At 36.1% G+C, this 17357-nt stretch overlaps 2 protein-coding genes across 2 annotated transcripts; one reads left to right on the top strand and one right to left on the bottom strand.

Annotated features, from left to right (window-relative positions):
• Positions 1-3953: 3953 nt before the first annotated feature.
• On the top strand, positions 3954-8130 carry LOC149677958 (uncharacterized). Its single transcript, XM_089837425.1, has 7 exons — positions 3954-4109; positions 4735-4744; positions 5821-5995; positions 6063-6136; positions 6188-6474; positions 6552-7061; positions 7252-8130. Exons 1-7 carry the CDS (start codon positions 3954-3956, stop codon positions 8128-8130), a joined length of 2091 nt encoding a protein of 696 aa, XP_089693551.1.
• Positions 8131-8240: 110 nt separating this feature from the next.
• LOC149677959 (uncharacterized) lies at positions 8241-9372 on the bottom strand. Its single transcript, XM_089837426.1, has 3 exons — positions 9321-9372; positions 8530-9218; positions 8241-8415 (listed from the first exon to the last, which is right to left on the bottom strand). Exons 1-2 carry the CDS (start codon positions 9370-9372, stop codon positions 8665-8667), a joined length of 606 nt encoding a protein of 201 aa, XP_089693552.1. The 3' UTR covers positions 8241-8415; positions 8530-8664.
• Between the last annotated feature and the right edge of the window lie 7985 nt (positions 9373-17357).

A 17357-nucleotide genomic window follows, 5' to 3' on the forward strand; every position in this document is an offset into this window, starting at 1 on the left:
ATCTCGAAACCCCGCCCATCGAATAAACAAGACAGCTGGATTAATATGTTTCCCCTGAAATATAGAGGAGCGGCGAAGAAAATATTCGACCACTTAGCAAGTAACGCTCCTAGTATACGTTGGGATGACTCGCGGGTTCTCTTCGTGAACGACCTTAAGATCCCAGATTCAGATATAGTTCAGCTAGTTTATTTTACTATATAACCTACCTTCTTCAATAAGTACGGAGTAGCCTGTTCACTCGTAGGTAATCCACCGAGGGGTGGACAGAATTTCAACCTTTTGTGCAAAATTTTCTAGCGCCAAAAAGCAAATCAACGTCTCCATTAGCACCGCCCCCCTCAACCAAGGCATCAATCAGTTCTGTACCGCTGAAGAATCGGCTTCGACCCCCGAAGAGCGAAGAAGAGATTAACTTTTGAAAATAAAACGAGCCCTTTAATTTCGAAGCAACATCCTTTTAAAGCCAAGAATACATTATGGGAGGTTTATCGAAGCTGCAAAAAGTAGAAACTTTAAAGAATACTTATCTCAACAGCAAACACCGGTCAGGGTTCACTGGTTTAAACCCATTGTACAAGGCAGTCAAATCTCAAGGTATTTCGAGAAACAAAGTCAAAACCTTTCTAGAAACCACTGACGTTTACACACTGCATAAAACAGCTATACATAAATTGAAAAGGCGTAAAATCCCCGTCTTTAAAATCTCGGATAGAGTCGAAGTAGATCTGGCTGATCTGGGGTCAATCGCTAAATACAATGACGACTACAGATATCTTATGGTGGGTATCGACTGCTTCTCCCGAAAAGCTTTTGTAGTACCCATGAAAAGAAAATACGCGACCGAGGCTACGAAAGCTCTCGAGGTTATCACCGAACAAAGCAAACCTAAAGCCATCTGGTCTGATTTAGGTAAAGAATTTATTAATTCACAGACGCAAAACCTTCTTAAGAAAAATAAAATCAAATACGGCTCTATGACGTCAGAAAAATTCCACCGTCCATTTGTAGAACGTTTAATTAAAACTTTGAAACATCTAATATTCAAAATGTTGACTCATTTCAATTCTCATAGATATATAGATCATTTGACAGACATAGTTAAAGGCTACAATGCCTCTTATCATTCCGTAATAAAAATGACACCCGACAGTGTTTCCCCCTCTAACGTTCTGGAAGTGTACAAAAACATTTACAAACCGGAAATGAGTAATAAGCCTACTAAAAAAGACGTCAAATTTCGTGTCGGAGATTACGTAAGAATAAGCAAACTTAAACCAGCATTTTCTAAAGGTTATGAGCCAAATTTTTCAACGGAAGTATTTGTCATTTCCTCTATTTTGAACTTCAGAAAACCCGTATTATATCGTTTGAAAGATTTGGACAGCAAGCATATAACCGGGTTGTTTTACTCTGATCAGCTCATTCGAACAGTGGAGCCCAAACTGTTTAAGATAGATACTATACTCAAGAAACGTAAACGTAAAGGGAAATTAGAATATTTTGTATCGTTTATCGGTCTACCTAAATCGCAGAACTCGTGGGTAACCGCCAAAAATGTCGAGAAAATCTGAATTCTATTTATTTCTACCTAGCGACGCTAGTATGGATGTCTACCCTAATAACACTATGGGTAGTTACATCACTAAACTACCCGATTCTATTAATTTACAAGGACAATGGGAAATTTCTTTAGTAGAAATAATATATGCAAGCAGGTTCTGCAATGCTATATACAAAACGAGTAAGAGGAAGGTGAGAGAGAGAAAAACACTTGAAGATTTAATCGAAGAAAGAAGATCTAAAAAATTTAAAAACCCCAAGGAATCTGACGTTACCTACCAGGTTGAACGAAAAGAGGATGGCGATCTTAGTAGAGTCGAAAGCTATCATCTACATAATATACCGGCCGGCCATTACAAATCACTTAACCACATTGTGGAAACTATCAATACTTCCAAAGTATGCGAAAAAACCACTTCTTTATTTCATTTTAATGAGACAACGGGGCATGTAAAACTAAAAACCGATGCCACTGGAGATACCAAAATTATCTTCAAAACACATGAATCATTAGCTGCGATTTTGGGGTACAGAAACCCTCTCAATGTACAAGGATTGAGTGATAGACCAGCCAGGTTAAACTACCACGTACCATCTCATTTATATATTTATTGCGATCTGGTCGAAGGACAAATTGTCGGTAACAACCACGCCCCTTTCTTACGTATTATACCCATCGAAGACAAGAAACACGGGTATACCTGTGCCTTACGTTTGTCTCACCCCATTACGTCCCTCTGTCAAAACATTATATTAGCGAGGTTGGCATCCATATAAAGGACCACATGGGTGAACCGGCTTTATTTCAGTTTGGACTGTTGCACTGTAAAGTTCATTTAAGATGCGCAAGTCCAACGCGTTAGATAACAAAAGATGTGTTTACACGGATTATAATACCCAACAATCGCAGTCAGGATCAGGTCTGACTTTTTACGTCGGGAAACAAGGACAACAAGGTCATGGCCAAAAAGGGGAAGGCATTGGCTCGTTCTTGAAATATTTCGGAAGATACGTATCACCTTTCTTAATTAAAGGGGCAAAGTTCCTTGGTAAACAGTTTCTGGGTACAACTTCAAATATCATAAGCGACGTCGCCTCTGGAAAGGATCTGAAAACTTCGGCTAAAAGAAGGTTCACCGAAACTTTGGATGATGTGCAACAACAATACGGTAGAGGGGTTGCCAAACAAAAGAAAAGACTAGCTAAAAAGAAAAAAACACCAAAGAGAAAGAAATCTATAAAACAAAACAACACCAACAAATTTAAATCAGATAAACGTAATATTTCATTCAAAACGGTTCGTGATATTTTCTCTCCCTAAAAATGACAGAGGCTTGCAGCACGGGTTTCGATATTTTCGCTCCCCCTCCCCTTCAAACATCCATCGAAAATTCCAAATGGGTTCCTTATCAACCTTTGACCTCATTGAAAGGCGACCAACCTATTGAATTAGAAGTAATGTCTAGCGGTAGCGAATACGTGGATACAGCCTTAACATTGCTGTACACCAGAACTAAAATTGTAAAGGAAGATGGAACTGCTTTAACAGCTACTGACGAAGTTGGACCCGTAAATAATTTTCAGCATAGTCAATTTGAGCGTGTCGATTTGGAGTTGGGCGATTGCGCAACAACACCCGCTGCTAGTAACTACGCGTACACTGCTTTGCTTTCGGCCCTGACGTCATACGGTCCGGCAGCTAAAGAATCCCATTTGGGTGCCTCCTTGTTTTACAAGGATACAGGCGGAAGCATGGATTCGCTTACAGAAAATATGGGTTTTGTTAAACGCCAGAAACTCGCAGCATTATCCGAAGAAATTGAAATGTATTCCAGCCTTTACGTAGATATGTTCAATATCCCCCGATACCTGATAAACGGCGTTTCTATGAAATTAAAATTACATAGAAGCAAAGCTAGTTTTTGTCTTATGGGTAAACTTAACGCGTCAGGCAATGGTCATAAACCCGTAATCGTTGAAGCCGTATTATACGTCTTAAAGCTTCAATTAGCTCCTAAAATTCTATTTGCTCTGAACAAGCTTTAAGCATTAAAGCCGCCCAATATAGTTACACTAGAACGGAAACTAAAATATTCACAATTGCGCCAAATATCTTAAACACATCAAGCGGAAACATCTACCTAGGTACCCAGCCTTCACGGATTACAATCGCTATTGTAAAACACACCTCTCACAATGGAAACTTAGATAGTAACCCCTTTGACTTTGGGCATCAAAATGTCAATCATCTAGCAGCATTCATCAATTCCGAACAATACCCATCCAAAGCCTTAAAACACCACTACAATAAAAAGCAATTTGTCCGAAGCTATTACACTTTATTTTCGGGGTCAAACAGTCACTACAACGACAAGGGGAACAATATCTCTATGTATGACTTTGCCTCGGGCTACGCCATATACTGTTTAGACTTGACACCTGACGGTAGCGCTAGTCATTCCGATCATTGGAGTCCTACGAAGCAGGGACAGTTAAGATTAGAATTGGGTTTTGAAAAACCCACGCCCACTGCACTAAGCTGCATCGTACTATCCGAATTCCAGGCTTTGTTACAAATAGATAAAAATAGAAACGTGTCAATCGTTTATTAAGAGATATAATGAACGCCGATCAGATAACACGATTTCTACGATTCACTCCACATTTCCTTGGTGTTTACCCAAGTCATTTATTACCCGAAAAAATTGACAAGTTTCCTTCATCCATTATAATAAATTTAGACAATCACTATAAAGACGGATCCCACTGGGTATCCGTTTACTTTGATGGTAACAGAAGGGGTTATTACTTTGACTCCTTGGCTTTAGGGAACTTTCTCCCCTCGATTAAATAATTTGTTAAAAGAAATTCAAGAAAATGGTCCTTTAACAAAAGAAGACTTCAAAACTTGTCAAGTTCGACATGCGGACTATATTGTATTATGTATATAATACAAAGAACAAAAAGAAAGAGCCACAAATCATTCATGCGACAGTTTGGACGAGATTGCTTGAAAAATGACGTCATTGTTACAAACGTGTTGAAGTGCGCCCGTAAAGATTAACTTAATCCTTTTGTTAACAAATACTCATTGTAATCTCTTTTGTATTTTTGAAAAAATAAATGTGTCACCTTTTTTTAATACTGTTTTCTTTTATTTCGTATATTAAGGAAGGGGAAAGTTAAAAGGGGGATAGTAAATTTAGTGGGGATATAACTCAGATAATCCTATCTTCATATTCATTCAGCATCATGAACTCTGAGCTGCAAAGATATCACTCTTTTTACTCCTGGCCTCAAGATGAAAACTATAAAAAAGCTTTAAGCAGAGCGGGGTTTTATTCGTTACATACCGATGATCTAGTACAATGTTTCAAATGCAACGGGATTTTGCTAGCCTGGAAACCGACCGATAATCCTTACGAAGAACATTTAAAACATTTCCCTAAATGTAATTTTATCAGAGGTGGGCCTACTAAAAACATACCCTTTACCATTGATGAAACAGAAACGTACACCAAAAATATAAAAGTCAAGACTGAAGAAAAAATGCTTCAAAAACCTCAAGAAACTTATCATACCTTTAAAGTCAAAACTAAAGATCTCGAAAGATTAGTTTTGGAACTCTACATTAGAAAACAACTTAAAGCTTTGTATATCAAAGAAAAACTTTATGACTTACGTAAGATTTAAAAATAATATTAAAATTTATCTTCTTCCTTACGAAGATAGAAAGAATTATTTTAGAATAAATCAAATGCATTTTAAAATGAAAATTGAAAAAAAGTCTTTTTTATTAGAACCTATACTTTAAAAAAAATAAATAGTTTTTTACTTTATATTATGGTCTTTATTCCTACAAAACCTTCTTTTGTTATAAGCATATACAATCAATCAATCAAATATTGACAGGCAAAGTGAGGAGATCGGGAAAACCCGACTCCTCCCCCTTGAGTGGCCGCCATCTTGAATTACCGTATACTGGCACTCTATTCTGTTGCTCATCACCCTTGCTCAGATTCTTTAGTCCATCTCCATCACCTGTCCCAAAGGTCAAGCGTATCAATTCAATAGTAGGTCAGGCACGGCCATTGCAGGTATTGCCAATAATGCTCAATCCATAGCTATTCAACCAGCAGAAAAACATGTAAATATTTAAAGGAAAAGTTATTAGTCTTTTCAGTAGCTGTTACATGGATTTCTAAGTACCGATTTATTAAGGTGTCCTTTACAATTGATAAAAGTCCCGTTAAAAAGATCAAGTGTGTTCGACAACGCAACAGTTAACTCCTGAAAATCGCGAATTAATCGAAGCTAAACATACTGCTTTGATAAAATTGTCAAAAGCCGATGACGAAATTTATAGGCTTATGGAACAACTTAAAGATTTCGAACAATTGAAAGAAAAATTTGTGCTTTACGAAAAAGAAATGTTTGAAAAGGAACAAAAAAAACCAGCAGTTAAGAACTGAACTCCACGAAAATCAGGCGTTTTTCAGTACGCTGAAAGAAAATTTCCAGGATCAAAATAATATCTTCGAGATTAAAGATTCCAAGTTGGATAAAATTGTTAGTTAGCTAAGTGAAGAAATATGTACTCTGAACAAAATAAATATCGTTAAAGATGAAAAGATTGAACAGTACAAAATGCAATTGGAACAGGAATTTCAAGAAAAAACGTCTTGGTTCAATACTTATCATTCGTTGAAAAAAACTTCAGATTGCCTTACTGAAAGCATTCAGAATGAAGAAGCCAAATTTAGGGACGAAATTCATTCTTTAAGACCAATTGTTGCCGAAAATGTCGAAAATATTGCGCAGTTAAAAGCGCAAGCCATCGAGACTGAGGTGCAGCTTCGAACAAAGCAGTCTTCGCTTCGTGACTTTGATCGGCAAAATACCTCGCTCAAGGCATTAATTGTCAAACTGTATGAAGAAAATCATTCATTAAAAGAGGAACTTGATCTCGATAATGAAAAATTGAACAGTTGAAAACTAAGGTCGTCAAACATGATTTAGAACTTCGTGAAAAGCAGTCATCATTCGACGCGTTGAAAGAATCCTCGGATTGTCAAATTACTAAACTCCAGGAAGAAGTTTGCCAAATTATCGATGAAAGACATTTACTAAAACAATCCGTTGAGTTCAAGGACAAAGAAATTGAGCAATTGAAAAGTCGTGTCATCAATAATGAGATTGAACTTCGAGAAAAGCTGTCTTCCTTCGATACATTGAAAAAATCTTTGGAATGCCAAATTTTAACGCTCGAGAACGAAGTTTCCCAAATCAATGATGAAAGACATTTACTAGAACAAACCGTTGAGCTCAAGGACAAAGAAATTGCGCAATTGAAAACTCGTGTCTTCGACAATGAGATTGAACTTCGGGAAAAGCTGTCTTCCTTCGATACGTTGAAACAATCTTTGGATTTCCAAATTTTAACCCTTGAAGAAGAAGTTACCAAAATTAACGATGAAAGAAATTTACTAAAACAAAGCGTTGAAATAAAGGACAAAAAATTGAGCAGTTAAAAACTCGGATCATCAACACTGAAATTGATCTTCGAGAAAAGCAATCGTCTTTCGATGTGTTGAAAGAATCGATTAAAGAACAAATCGTCAAACACAATGACACTGCATCTAGCCTGCATAACGAAACTCTTACTTTAAAGAGTAATATGTCGCAAAGAATGAAAGTGAAGAACAATTGATGATAAAATATGTTGCGCTGAAAAAATCAATTGCCAAAATGAAGATAGAACAAGAAGATAATGCTCAAAAAGCCAATTATGAAATTGAACTTTTTACAACCGAAATGGAAGAATATCGTAACCAACTTCGAGAAAAGATTGATTTAGAAGAGGAGTTGAAGCGTCAAATTTGGGAAGTGAAGAAACAGCTCGACGATGAGATGAACGAGACGAAACAAAATGAAACATTGGCTGAGGAAAAATACGCAAATTTGAAAGAGAAATTTGAAAACTCTTTGAATGATCGAAACCAAATTGAGGAGAAACTAAATCAAGAAATTCATGTTTTGAACTGCCAATTATTGGAGCTCGAAAGACGCTGTTTAAATCTGAAGCTACAGGCTGAAACAACTCAACAGATTGAGTACGAAAAACATTCATTAGAAGAACAATTTTCGATGGTGAACGATGAAGTCAATAAATTGCAAGAAATTAAGGAACAATTATCACGTGAAAACTACGAATTACAAAACGAAATAACAACTAAACATAACGATAATATAACATTAAAAACTGAGTTGGATAAACAAGGGGATGTTATTAAACAACAAGACGATTGTTTGACGAATTTAAAATTATCCCTAGAGGAGAAAGACCGTGAAATTGAAAGACTAGAAGGTGAAATTCAAATTTCGGTTCATAAATATGATGAAGCCTTGAAACACTCCTCGAATTTGCAATCGACGATTGAAACCCTGCAAGAATCCGAGATTTGCCTGGCAACTGAAATTATCAACCTCCGTTTTGATCTACAAATATTAGGAGATGAAAATGTCCTTCAATTTTACATTTTCCTGCAAAAACCCACGCCTTGTTAAATTAATTATAGTTAAGAATTTTAGCTTAAAAATGGTAATATAATATAGCGCATAAAACTTTCAAAGATTCACTTTTGAAAGAAGTAGGTAGAAATGCATTAATCTTACGGTTCGTAGGTCTCGAATTTCGCTTTGCAATTGGCGAAGATATTTAATTTTCTGCTTATGATTACTATGTCCCATAGATTCTGAATATTTCTTTTGGAGTTCGTTCAATTTTTTAAGAGCCTGGTCTGTTTCATTGACTAACAAACTTCTTTCGTGAGTGTAAGCATCCAGCTGGTCCTGTAATCAAAAAGTATAGTAGTATAATATCCAATTATTAATTATACGGGTGACATTTTAAGTCCAATATTTGGCATTTCCCGTTATTTCCGTAATAACCAAGCCAGAAGTTACCTTAAATGGTTCCACTTTAACCAAGAGCTCTTCGTAAAGATTCTTACACCTAAAAACAAATAACGAAATTTTAAGATCTAAAATATAATAACTTATAACACTATCTATTGACTTTCGTGTACATAAAAGTATCACTTATTTTTCAAAGTCACCGGTCTTTTCCTGGGCATTCTTCAACTCATCTTTCAACAATTCAATTTCGACACTCTTGTGTTTCACTTCATTATTTTTCTCAATTTGTCTCCTCCACGTATCATTAACCTTTTCCTCGTATTCATTCATTTGTTTTGCAAACTTATCAGTTTGCTTTTCAAGTTCATCTTCCAACACTTGATTTTCCACCATGAATCTTTGAAGGTCTTTCTCGTTTTGTCTTAAGGCGTCAATCTCTTCTGGTAAGCAATTCCCTAAGATATCTTTCTGCGATATTACATCTTGAAGATTGCTTATTTCTAAAATAAGGTCAGAGTTTTCATCTCTTAATATTTGTAGATCAAAACGGAGGTTGATAATTTCAGTTGCCAGGCAAATCTCGGATTCTTGCAGGGTTTCAATCGTCGATTGCAAATTCGAGGAGTGTTTCAAGGCTTCATCATATTTATGAACCGAAATTTGAATTTCACCTTCTAGTCTTTCAATTTCACGGTCTTTCTCCTCTAGGGATAATTTTAAATTCGTCAAACAATCGTCTTGTTATTTAATAACATCCCCTTGTATATCCAACTCAGTTTTTAATGTTATATTATCGTTATGTTTAGTTGTTATTTCGTTTTGTAATTCGTAGTTTTCACGTGATAATTGTTCCTTAATTTCTTGTAATTTATTGACTTCATCGTTCACCATCGAAAATTGTTCTTCTTATGAATGTTTTTCGTATTCATTCTGTTGAGTTGTTTCAGCTTGTAGCTTCAGATTTAAACAGTGTCTTTCGAGCTCCAATAATTGGCAGTTCAAAACATGAATTTCTTGATTTAGCTTCTCCTCAATTTGGTTTCGATCATTCAAAGAGTTTTCAAATTTCTCTTTCAAATTTGCGTATTTTTCCTCAGCCAATGTTTCACTTTGTTTCATCTTGTTCATCTCATCGTCGAGCTGTTTCTTCACTTCCCAAATTTGACGCTTCAACTCCTCTTCTAAATCAATCTTTTCTCGAAGTTGGTTATGATATTCTTCCATTTCGGTTGTAAAAAGTTCAATTTCATAATTGGCTTTTTGAGCATTATCTTCTTGTTCTATCTTCATTTTGGCAATTGATTCTTTCAGCGCAACATATTTTATCATCAATTGTTCTTCACTTTCTTTCTTTTGCGACATATTACTCTTTAAAGTAAGAATTTAGTTATGCAGGCTAGATGCAGTGTCATTGTGTTTGACGATTTGTTCTTTAATCGTTTCTTTCAACACATCGAAAGACGACTGCTTTTCTCGAAGTTCAATTTCAGTGTTGATGACCCGAGTTTTTAACTGCTCAATTTTTCGTCCTTTAGTTCAACGTTTTGTTTTAGTAAATTTCTTTCATCGTTAATTTTGGTAACTTCTTCTTCAAGGGTTAAAATTTGGCAATCCAAAGATTGTTTCAACGTATCGAAGGAAGACAGCTTTTCCCGAAGTTCAATCTCATTGTCGAAGACACGAGTTTTCAATTGCTCAATTTCTTTGTCCTTGAACTCAACGGATTGTTTTAGTAAATGTCTTTCATCGATAATTTGGCAAACTTCTTCCTGGAGTTTAGTAATTTGACATTCCGATGATTCTATCAACGCGTCGAATGATGACTGCTTTTCACGAAGTTCTAAATAATGTTTGACGACCTTAGTTTTCATCTGTTCAATTTTTTCATTATCGAGATCAAGTTCCTCTTTTAATGAATGATTTTCTTCATACAGTTTGACAATTAGTGCCTTGAGCGAGGTATTTTGCCGATCAAAGTCACGAAGCGAAGACTGCTTTGTTCGAAGCTGCACCTCAGTCTCGATGGCTTGCGCTTTTAACTGCGCAATATTTTCGACATTTTCGGCAACAATTGGTCTTAAAGAATGAATTTCGTCCCTAAATTTGGCTTCTTCATTCTGAACGCTTTCAGTAAGGCAATCTGAAGTTTTTTCCACGAATGATAAGTATTGAACCAAGACGTTTTTTCTTGAACTTCCTGTTCCAATTGCATTTTCTACTGTTCAATCTTTTCATCATTAACGATATTTATTTTGTTCAGAGTACATATTTCTTCACTTAGCTAACTAACAATTTTATCCAACTTGGAATCTTTAATCTCGAAGATATTATTTTGATCCTGGAAATTTTCTATCAGCGTACTGAAAAACGCCTGATTTTCGTGGAGTTCACTTCTTAACTGCTGGTTTTTTTGTTCCTTTTCAAACATTTCTTTTTCGTAAACCACAAATTTTTCTTTCAATTGTTCGAAATCTTTAAGTTGTTCCATAAGCCTATAAATTTCGTCATCGGCTTTTGACAATTTTATCAAAGCAGTATGTTTAGCTTCGATAAATTCGCGATTTTCAGGAGTTAACTGTTGCGTTGTCGAACACACTTGATCTTTTGTAACGGGACTTTTATCAATTGTAAAGGACACCTTAAATAAATCGGTACTTAGAAATCCATGTAACAGCTACTGAAAAGACTAATAACTTTTCCTTTAAATATTTACATGTTTTTCTGCTGGTTGAATAGCTATGGATTGAGCATTATTGGCAATACCTGCAATGGCCGTGCCTGACCTACTATTGAATTGATACGCTTGACCTTTGGGACAGGTGATGAAGATGGACTAAAGAATCTGAGCAAGGGTGATGAGCAACAGAATAGAGCGCCAGTATACGGTAATTCAAGATGGCGGCCACTCAAGGAGGAGGAGTCGGGTTTTCCCGATCTGCTCAATTTACCTGTCAATATTTGAATGATTGATTGTATATGCTTATAACAAAAGGAGGTTTTGTAGGAATAAAGACCATAATATAAAGTAAAAAACTATTTATTTTCTTTAAAAGTATAGGTTCTAATAAAAAACACTTTTTTTCCAATTTTCATTTTAAAATGCATTTGAGTTATTCTAAAATAATTCCTTCTATCTTCGTAAGGAAGAAGATAAATTTTAATATTATTTTTAAATCTTACGTAAGTCATTAAGTTTTTCTTTGATATACAAAGCGTTAAGTTGTTTTCTAATGTAGAGTTCCAAAACTAATCTTTCGAGATCTTTAGTTTTGACTATAAAGGTATGATAAGTTTCTTCCGTGTTTTCTTGAGGTTTTTCAAGCATTTTTTCTTCAGTCTTGACTTTTATATTTTTGGTGTACGTTTCTGTTTCATCAATGGTAAAGGGTATGTTTTTAGTAGGCCCACCTCTGATAAAATTACATTTAGGGAAATGTTTTAAATGTTCTTCGTAAGGATTATCAGTCGGTTTCCAGGCTAGCAAAATCCCGTTGCATTTGAAACATTGTACTAGATCATCGGTATGTAACGAATAAAACCCCGCTCTGCTTAAAGCTTTTTTATAGTTTTCATCTTGAGTCCAGGAGTAAAAAGAGTGATATCTTTGCAGCTCAGAGTTCATGATGCTGAATGAATATGAAGATAAGATTATCTGAGTTAAATCCCCCCTAAGTTTACTATCCCCCCTTTTTACTTTCCCCCTTCCTTAATATACGAAATAAAAGAAAACAGTATTAAAAAATGGTGACACATTTATTTTTTCAAAAATACAAAAGAGATTTCAATGAGTATTTGTTAACAAAAGGATTAAGTTAATCTTTACGGGCGCACTTCAACATGTTTGTAGCAATGACGTCATTTTTCTAGCAATCTCGTCCAAACTGTCGCATGAATGATTTGTGGCGCTTTCTTTTTGTTTTCTGTATTATATTCATAATACAATATAGTCCGCATGTCGAACTTGACAAGTTTTGAAGTCTTCTTTTGTTAAAGGACCATTTTTTTGAATTTCTTTTAACAAATTATTTAATCGAGGGGAGAAAGTTCCCTAAAGCCAAGGAGTCAAAGTAATAACCCCTTCTGTTACCATCAAAGTAAACGGATACCCAGTGGGATCCGTCTTTATTGTGATTGTCTAAATTTATTATAATGGATGAAGGAAACTTGTCAATTTTTTCGGGTAGTAAATGACTTGGGTAAACACCTAGGAAATGTGGAGTGAATCGTAGAAATCGTGTTATCTGATCGGCAAATAGAATTTTAGGAGCTAATTGAAGCTTTAAGACGTATAATATGGCTTCAACGATTACGGGTTTATGACCATTGCCTGACGCGTTAAGTTTACCCATATGACAAAAACTAGCTTTGCTTCTATGTAATTTTAATTTCATAGAAACGCCGTTTTTAAGGTATCGGGGGATATTGAACATATCTACGTAAAGGCTGGAATACATTTCAATTTCCTCGGATAATGCTGCGAGTTTCTGGCGTTTAACAAAACCCATATTTTCTGTAAGCGAATCCATGCTTCCGCCTGTATCCTTGTAAAACAAGGAGGCACCCAAATGGGATTCTTTAGCTTCCGGACCGTATGACGTCAGGGCCGAAAGCAAAGCAGTGTACGCGTAGTTACTAGCAGCGGGTGTTGTTGCGCAATCGCCCAACTCCAAATCGACACGCTCAAATTGACTATGCTGAAAATTATTTAAGGGTCCAACTTCGTCAGTAGCTGTTAAAGCAGTTCCATCTTCATTTACAATTTTAGTTCTAGTGTACAGCATTGTTAAGGCTGTATCCACGTATTCGCTACCGCTAGACATTACTTCTAATTCAATAGGTTGGTCGCCTTTCAATGAGATCAAAGGTTGATAAGGAACCCATTTGGAATTTTCGATGGATGTTTGAAGGGGAGGGGGAGCGAAAATATCGAAACCTGTGCTGCAAGCCTCAGTCATTTTTAGGGAGAGAAAATATCACGAACCGTTTTGAATGAAAGTTTACGTTTATCTGATTTAAATTTGTTTGTGTTGTTTTGATTTATAGATTTCTTTCTCTTTGGTGTTTTTTCTTTTTAGCTAGTCTTTTCTTTTGTTTGGCAACCCCTCTACCGTATTGTTGTTGCACATCATCCAAAGTATCGGTGAACCTTCTTTTAGCCGAAGTTTTCAGATCCTTTCCAGAGGCGACGTCGCTTATGATATTTGAAGATGTACCCAGAAACTGTTTACCAATAAACTTTGCCCTTTTAATTAAGAAAGGTGATACGTATCTTCCAAAAGATTTCAAGAACGAACCAATGCCTTCCCCGTTTTGGCCATGACCTTGTTGTCCTTGTTTCCCGACGTAAAAAGTCAGACCTGATCCTGACTGCGCTTGTTGGGTATAATAATCGGTGTAAACACATCTTTTGTTATCTAACGCGTTGGACTTGCGCATCTTAAATGAACTTTACAGTGCAACAGTCCGAACTGAAATAAAGCCGGTTCACCCATGTGGTCCTTTATATGGATGCCAACCTCGCTAATATAATGTTTTGACAGAGGGACGTAATGGGGTGAGACAAACGTAAGGCACAGATATACCCGTGTTTCTTGTCTTCGATGGGTATAATACGTAAGAAAGGGTCGTGGGTGTTACCGACAATTTGTCCTTCGACCAGATCGCAATAAATATATAATTGAGATGGTACGTGGTAGTTTAACCTGGCTGGTCTATCGCTCAATCCTTGTATATTGAGAGGGTTTCTGTACCCCAAAATCGCAGCTAATGATTCATGTGTTTTGAAGATAATTTTTGTATCTCCAGTGGCATCGGTTTTTAGTTTTACATAACCCGTTATCTCATTAAAATGAAATAAAGAAGTGGTTTTTTCGCATACTTTGGAAGTATTGATAGTTTCCACAATGAGGTTAAGTGATTTGTAATGGCCGGCCGGTATATTATGTAGATGACAGCTTTCGACTCTACTAAGATCGCCATCTTCTTTTCGTTCAACCTGGTAGGTAACGTCACATTCCTTGGGGTTTATAAATTTTTTAGATCTACTTTCTTCGATTAAATCTTCAAGTGTTTTTCTCTTGCTCACCTTCCTCTTACTCGTTTTGTATACAGCATTGTAGAAACTGCTTGCAAATATTATTTCTACTAAAGAAATTTCCCATTGTCCTTGTCAATTAATAAGATCGGGTAGTTTAGTGATGTAACTACCCATAGTGTTATTAGGGTAGATATCCATACTAGCGTCGCTAGGTAGAAATAAATAGAATTCAGATTTTCTCGACATTTTTGGCGGTTACCCACGAGTTCTGCGATTTAGGTAGACCGATAAACGATACAAAATATTCTAATTTCCCTTTACGTTTACGTTTCTTGAGTATAGTATCTATCGTAAACAGTTTGGGCTCCACTGTTCGAATGAGCTGATCAGAGTAAAACAACCCGGTTATATGCTTGCTGTCCAAATCTTTCAAACGATATAATACGGGTTTTCTGAAGTTCAAAATAGAGGAAATGACAAATACTTCCGTTCAAAAATTTGGCTCATAACCTTTAGAAAATGCTGGTTTAAGTTTGCTTATTCTTACGTAATCTCCGACACGAAATTTGACGTCTTTTTTAGTAGGCTTATTACTCATTTCCGGTTTGTAAATGTTTTTGTACACTTCCAGAACGTTAGAGGGGGAAGCATTGTCGGGTGTCATTTTTATTACGGAATGATAAGAGGCATTGTAGCCTTTAACTATGTCTGTCAAATGATCTATATATCTATGAGAATTGAAATGAGTCAACATTTTGAATAGTCGATGTTTCAAAGTTTTAATTAAACGTTCTACAAATGGACAGTGGAATTTTTCTGACGTCATAGAGCCGTATTTGATTTAATTTTTCTTAAGAAGGTTTTGCGTCTGTGAATTAATAAATTCTTTACCTAAATCAGACCAGATGGCTTTAGGTTTGCTTTGTTCGATGATAACCTCGAGAGCTTTCGTAGCCTCGGTCGCGTATTTTCTTTTCATGGGTACTACAAAAGCTTTTCGGGAGAAGCAGTCGATACCCACCATAAGATATCTGTAGTCGTCATAGTATTTAGCGATTGACCCCAGATCAGCTAGATCTACTTCGACTCTATCCGAGATGTTAAAGACGGGGATTTTACGCCTTTTCAATTTATGTATAGCTGTTTTATGCAGTGTGTAAACGTCATTGGTTTCTAGAAAGGTTTTGACTTTGTTTCTCGAAATACCTTGAGATCTGACTGCCTTGTACAATGGGTTTAAACCAGTGAACCCTGACCGGTGTTTGCTGTTGAGATAAGTATTCTTTCAAGTTTCTACTTTTTGGAGCTTCGATAAACCTCCCATAATGTATTCTTGGCTTTAAAAGGTTGTTTCTTCGAAATTAAAGGGCTCGTTTTATTTTCAAAAGTTAATCTCTTCTTCGCTCTTATATACGTTCGGGGTCGAAGCCGATTCTTCAGCGGTACAGAACTGGGCGATGCCTTGGTTGAGGGGGGCGGTGCTAATGGAGACGTTGATTTGCTTTTTGGCGCTGGAAAGTTTTGCACAAAGGGTTGAAATTCTGTCCACCCCTCGGTGGATTACCTACGAGTGAACAGGCTACTCCGTACTTATTGAAGAAGGTAGGTTATATAGTAAAATAAACTAGCTGAACTATATCTGAATCTGGGATCTTAAGGTCGTTCACGATGAGAACCCCCGAGTCATCCCAACGTATACTAGGAGCGTTACTTGCTAAGTGGTCGAATATTTTCTTCGCCTCTATATTTCAGGGGAAACATATTAATCCAGCTGTCTTGTTTATTCGATGGGCGGGGTTTCGAGATGTTTTGGTAGCGCTTCATCCCCTCTTCATAAAAAACCCATTTAGTTCTTTAATCTAAAGATTGATTTGAGATAATCGTGCTCATCTCCTTTTCCAACTCCGATAACACTGTATTGTTTCTTGAAATCTTATTATTTCATTTTATTAATTGATTTGATGGGCTATGACTTTGTTCAGGTTGTTGTTGTTGCTCCAAGGGTACTAATGTCATTTTATTAGCGTAAACTAGTGTTTTATTCATTTTGAGAATAAGCCACCTAAAAGGCTTGAAATTACGGGAAAGAGGACTCTAAAGAAACCGCTTCCTGTTTGTTTAGATAATATGGGTCATTTGGCTTTCCAATGAGTGTTTTTGCAAGAAATTTTGCGAATATGTTTCTTATGCTTACACAATTTATTATATACGTCTGGTTTCAGATTTACAGCTCCTTGTAAGGCGTTATGACAGCACTCGCTGATTGAATCCATAATTTCTCGATTAGAATTTTTAAGAAAAGCTAATCTTTGAGGTTTATTAATTGCCCCAACGCTGCTATCAAATTGATGTTTTTAGAGGTGGTGACATCGTAAAGAATGATTAAATTTTAGTAATGTCGTTTAATTATATCGTTTTCTTCTTGGGAGTATAGATGACTATTTGTTCTCCCGGTAAAATATTTGTTCTAAACCTTAAATCGGAATGACACTTCTGTGTTAAATCGCAAAGTAAATACCCGTGTGGTTTTTCAGTCGCATCCAGATAACATTCTACAATAAATTTAGAGTTGTTGGGTGCCAATTGTTTAGAGGGAGCCTCTAATTGCATAAGATCTCTCACAGTTTTCATAAGAATCATGTAATGCGCGTTTAAGGAGGCTGTTCTCAAGTTTTTTTCAAATATATTTTGTAAAAGGGTGATGACGAATAATTTCCTATGGTGCGATTGCTTAGTAAATATTTCTGATAAAATATTATTTTTACTTTCTAACATGAGATCGTCTAAGACGAGTAATATTGTTTTATAGCCATCGTATATAGTGACGTCGGGTAAACCT

The sequence above is a fragment of the Phalangium opilio genome, unplaced genomic scaffold (genome assembly GCF_054372755.1).
Source record: "Phalangium opilio isolate 3A_F unplaced genomic scaffold, DU_Popi_V2 ptg000043l_1, whole genome shotgun sequence".
Lineage (NCBI taxonomy): Eukaryota > Metazoa > Arthropoda > Arachnida > Opiliones > Phalangiidae > Phalangium > Phalangium opilio.

What these genes read in the sequence shown, in the direction of transcription:
- LOC149677958 (XM_089837425.1), top strand. Translation starts at nt 3,954, where the DNA reads ATGTATGACTTTGCCTCGGGCTACGCCATATACTGTTTAGACTTGACA. An exon ending in GTGCTTTACGAAAAAGAAAT is followed by an intron (nt 5,996 to 6,062) that starts GTTTGAAAAGGA and finishes GGCGTTTTTCAG; the next exon opens with TACGCTGAAAGAAAATTTCC. An exon ending in CAAGTTGGATAAAATTGTTA is followed by an intron (nt 6,137 to 6,187) that starts GTTAGCTAAGTG and finishes ATATCGTTAAAG; the next exon opens with ATGAAAAGATTGAACAGTAC.
- LOC149677959 (XM_089837426.1), bottom strand. Translation starts at nt 9,372, where the DNA reads ATGGTGAACGATGAAGTCAATAAATTACAAGAAATTAAGGAACAATTA. An exon ending in AATTAAGGAACAATTATCAC is followed by an intron (nt 9,219 to 9,320) that starts GTGAAAACTACG and finishes TTAAATAACAAG; the next exon opens with ACGATTGTTTGACGAATTTA.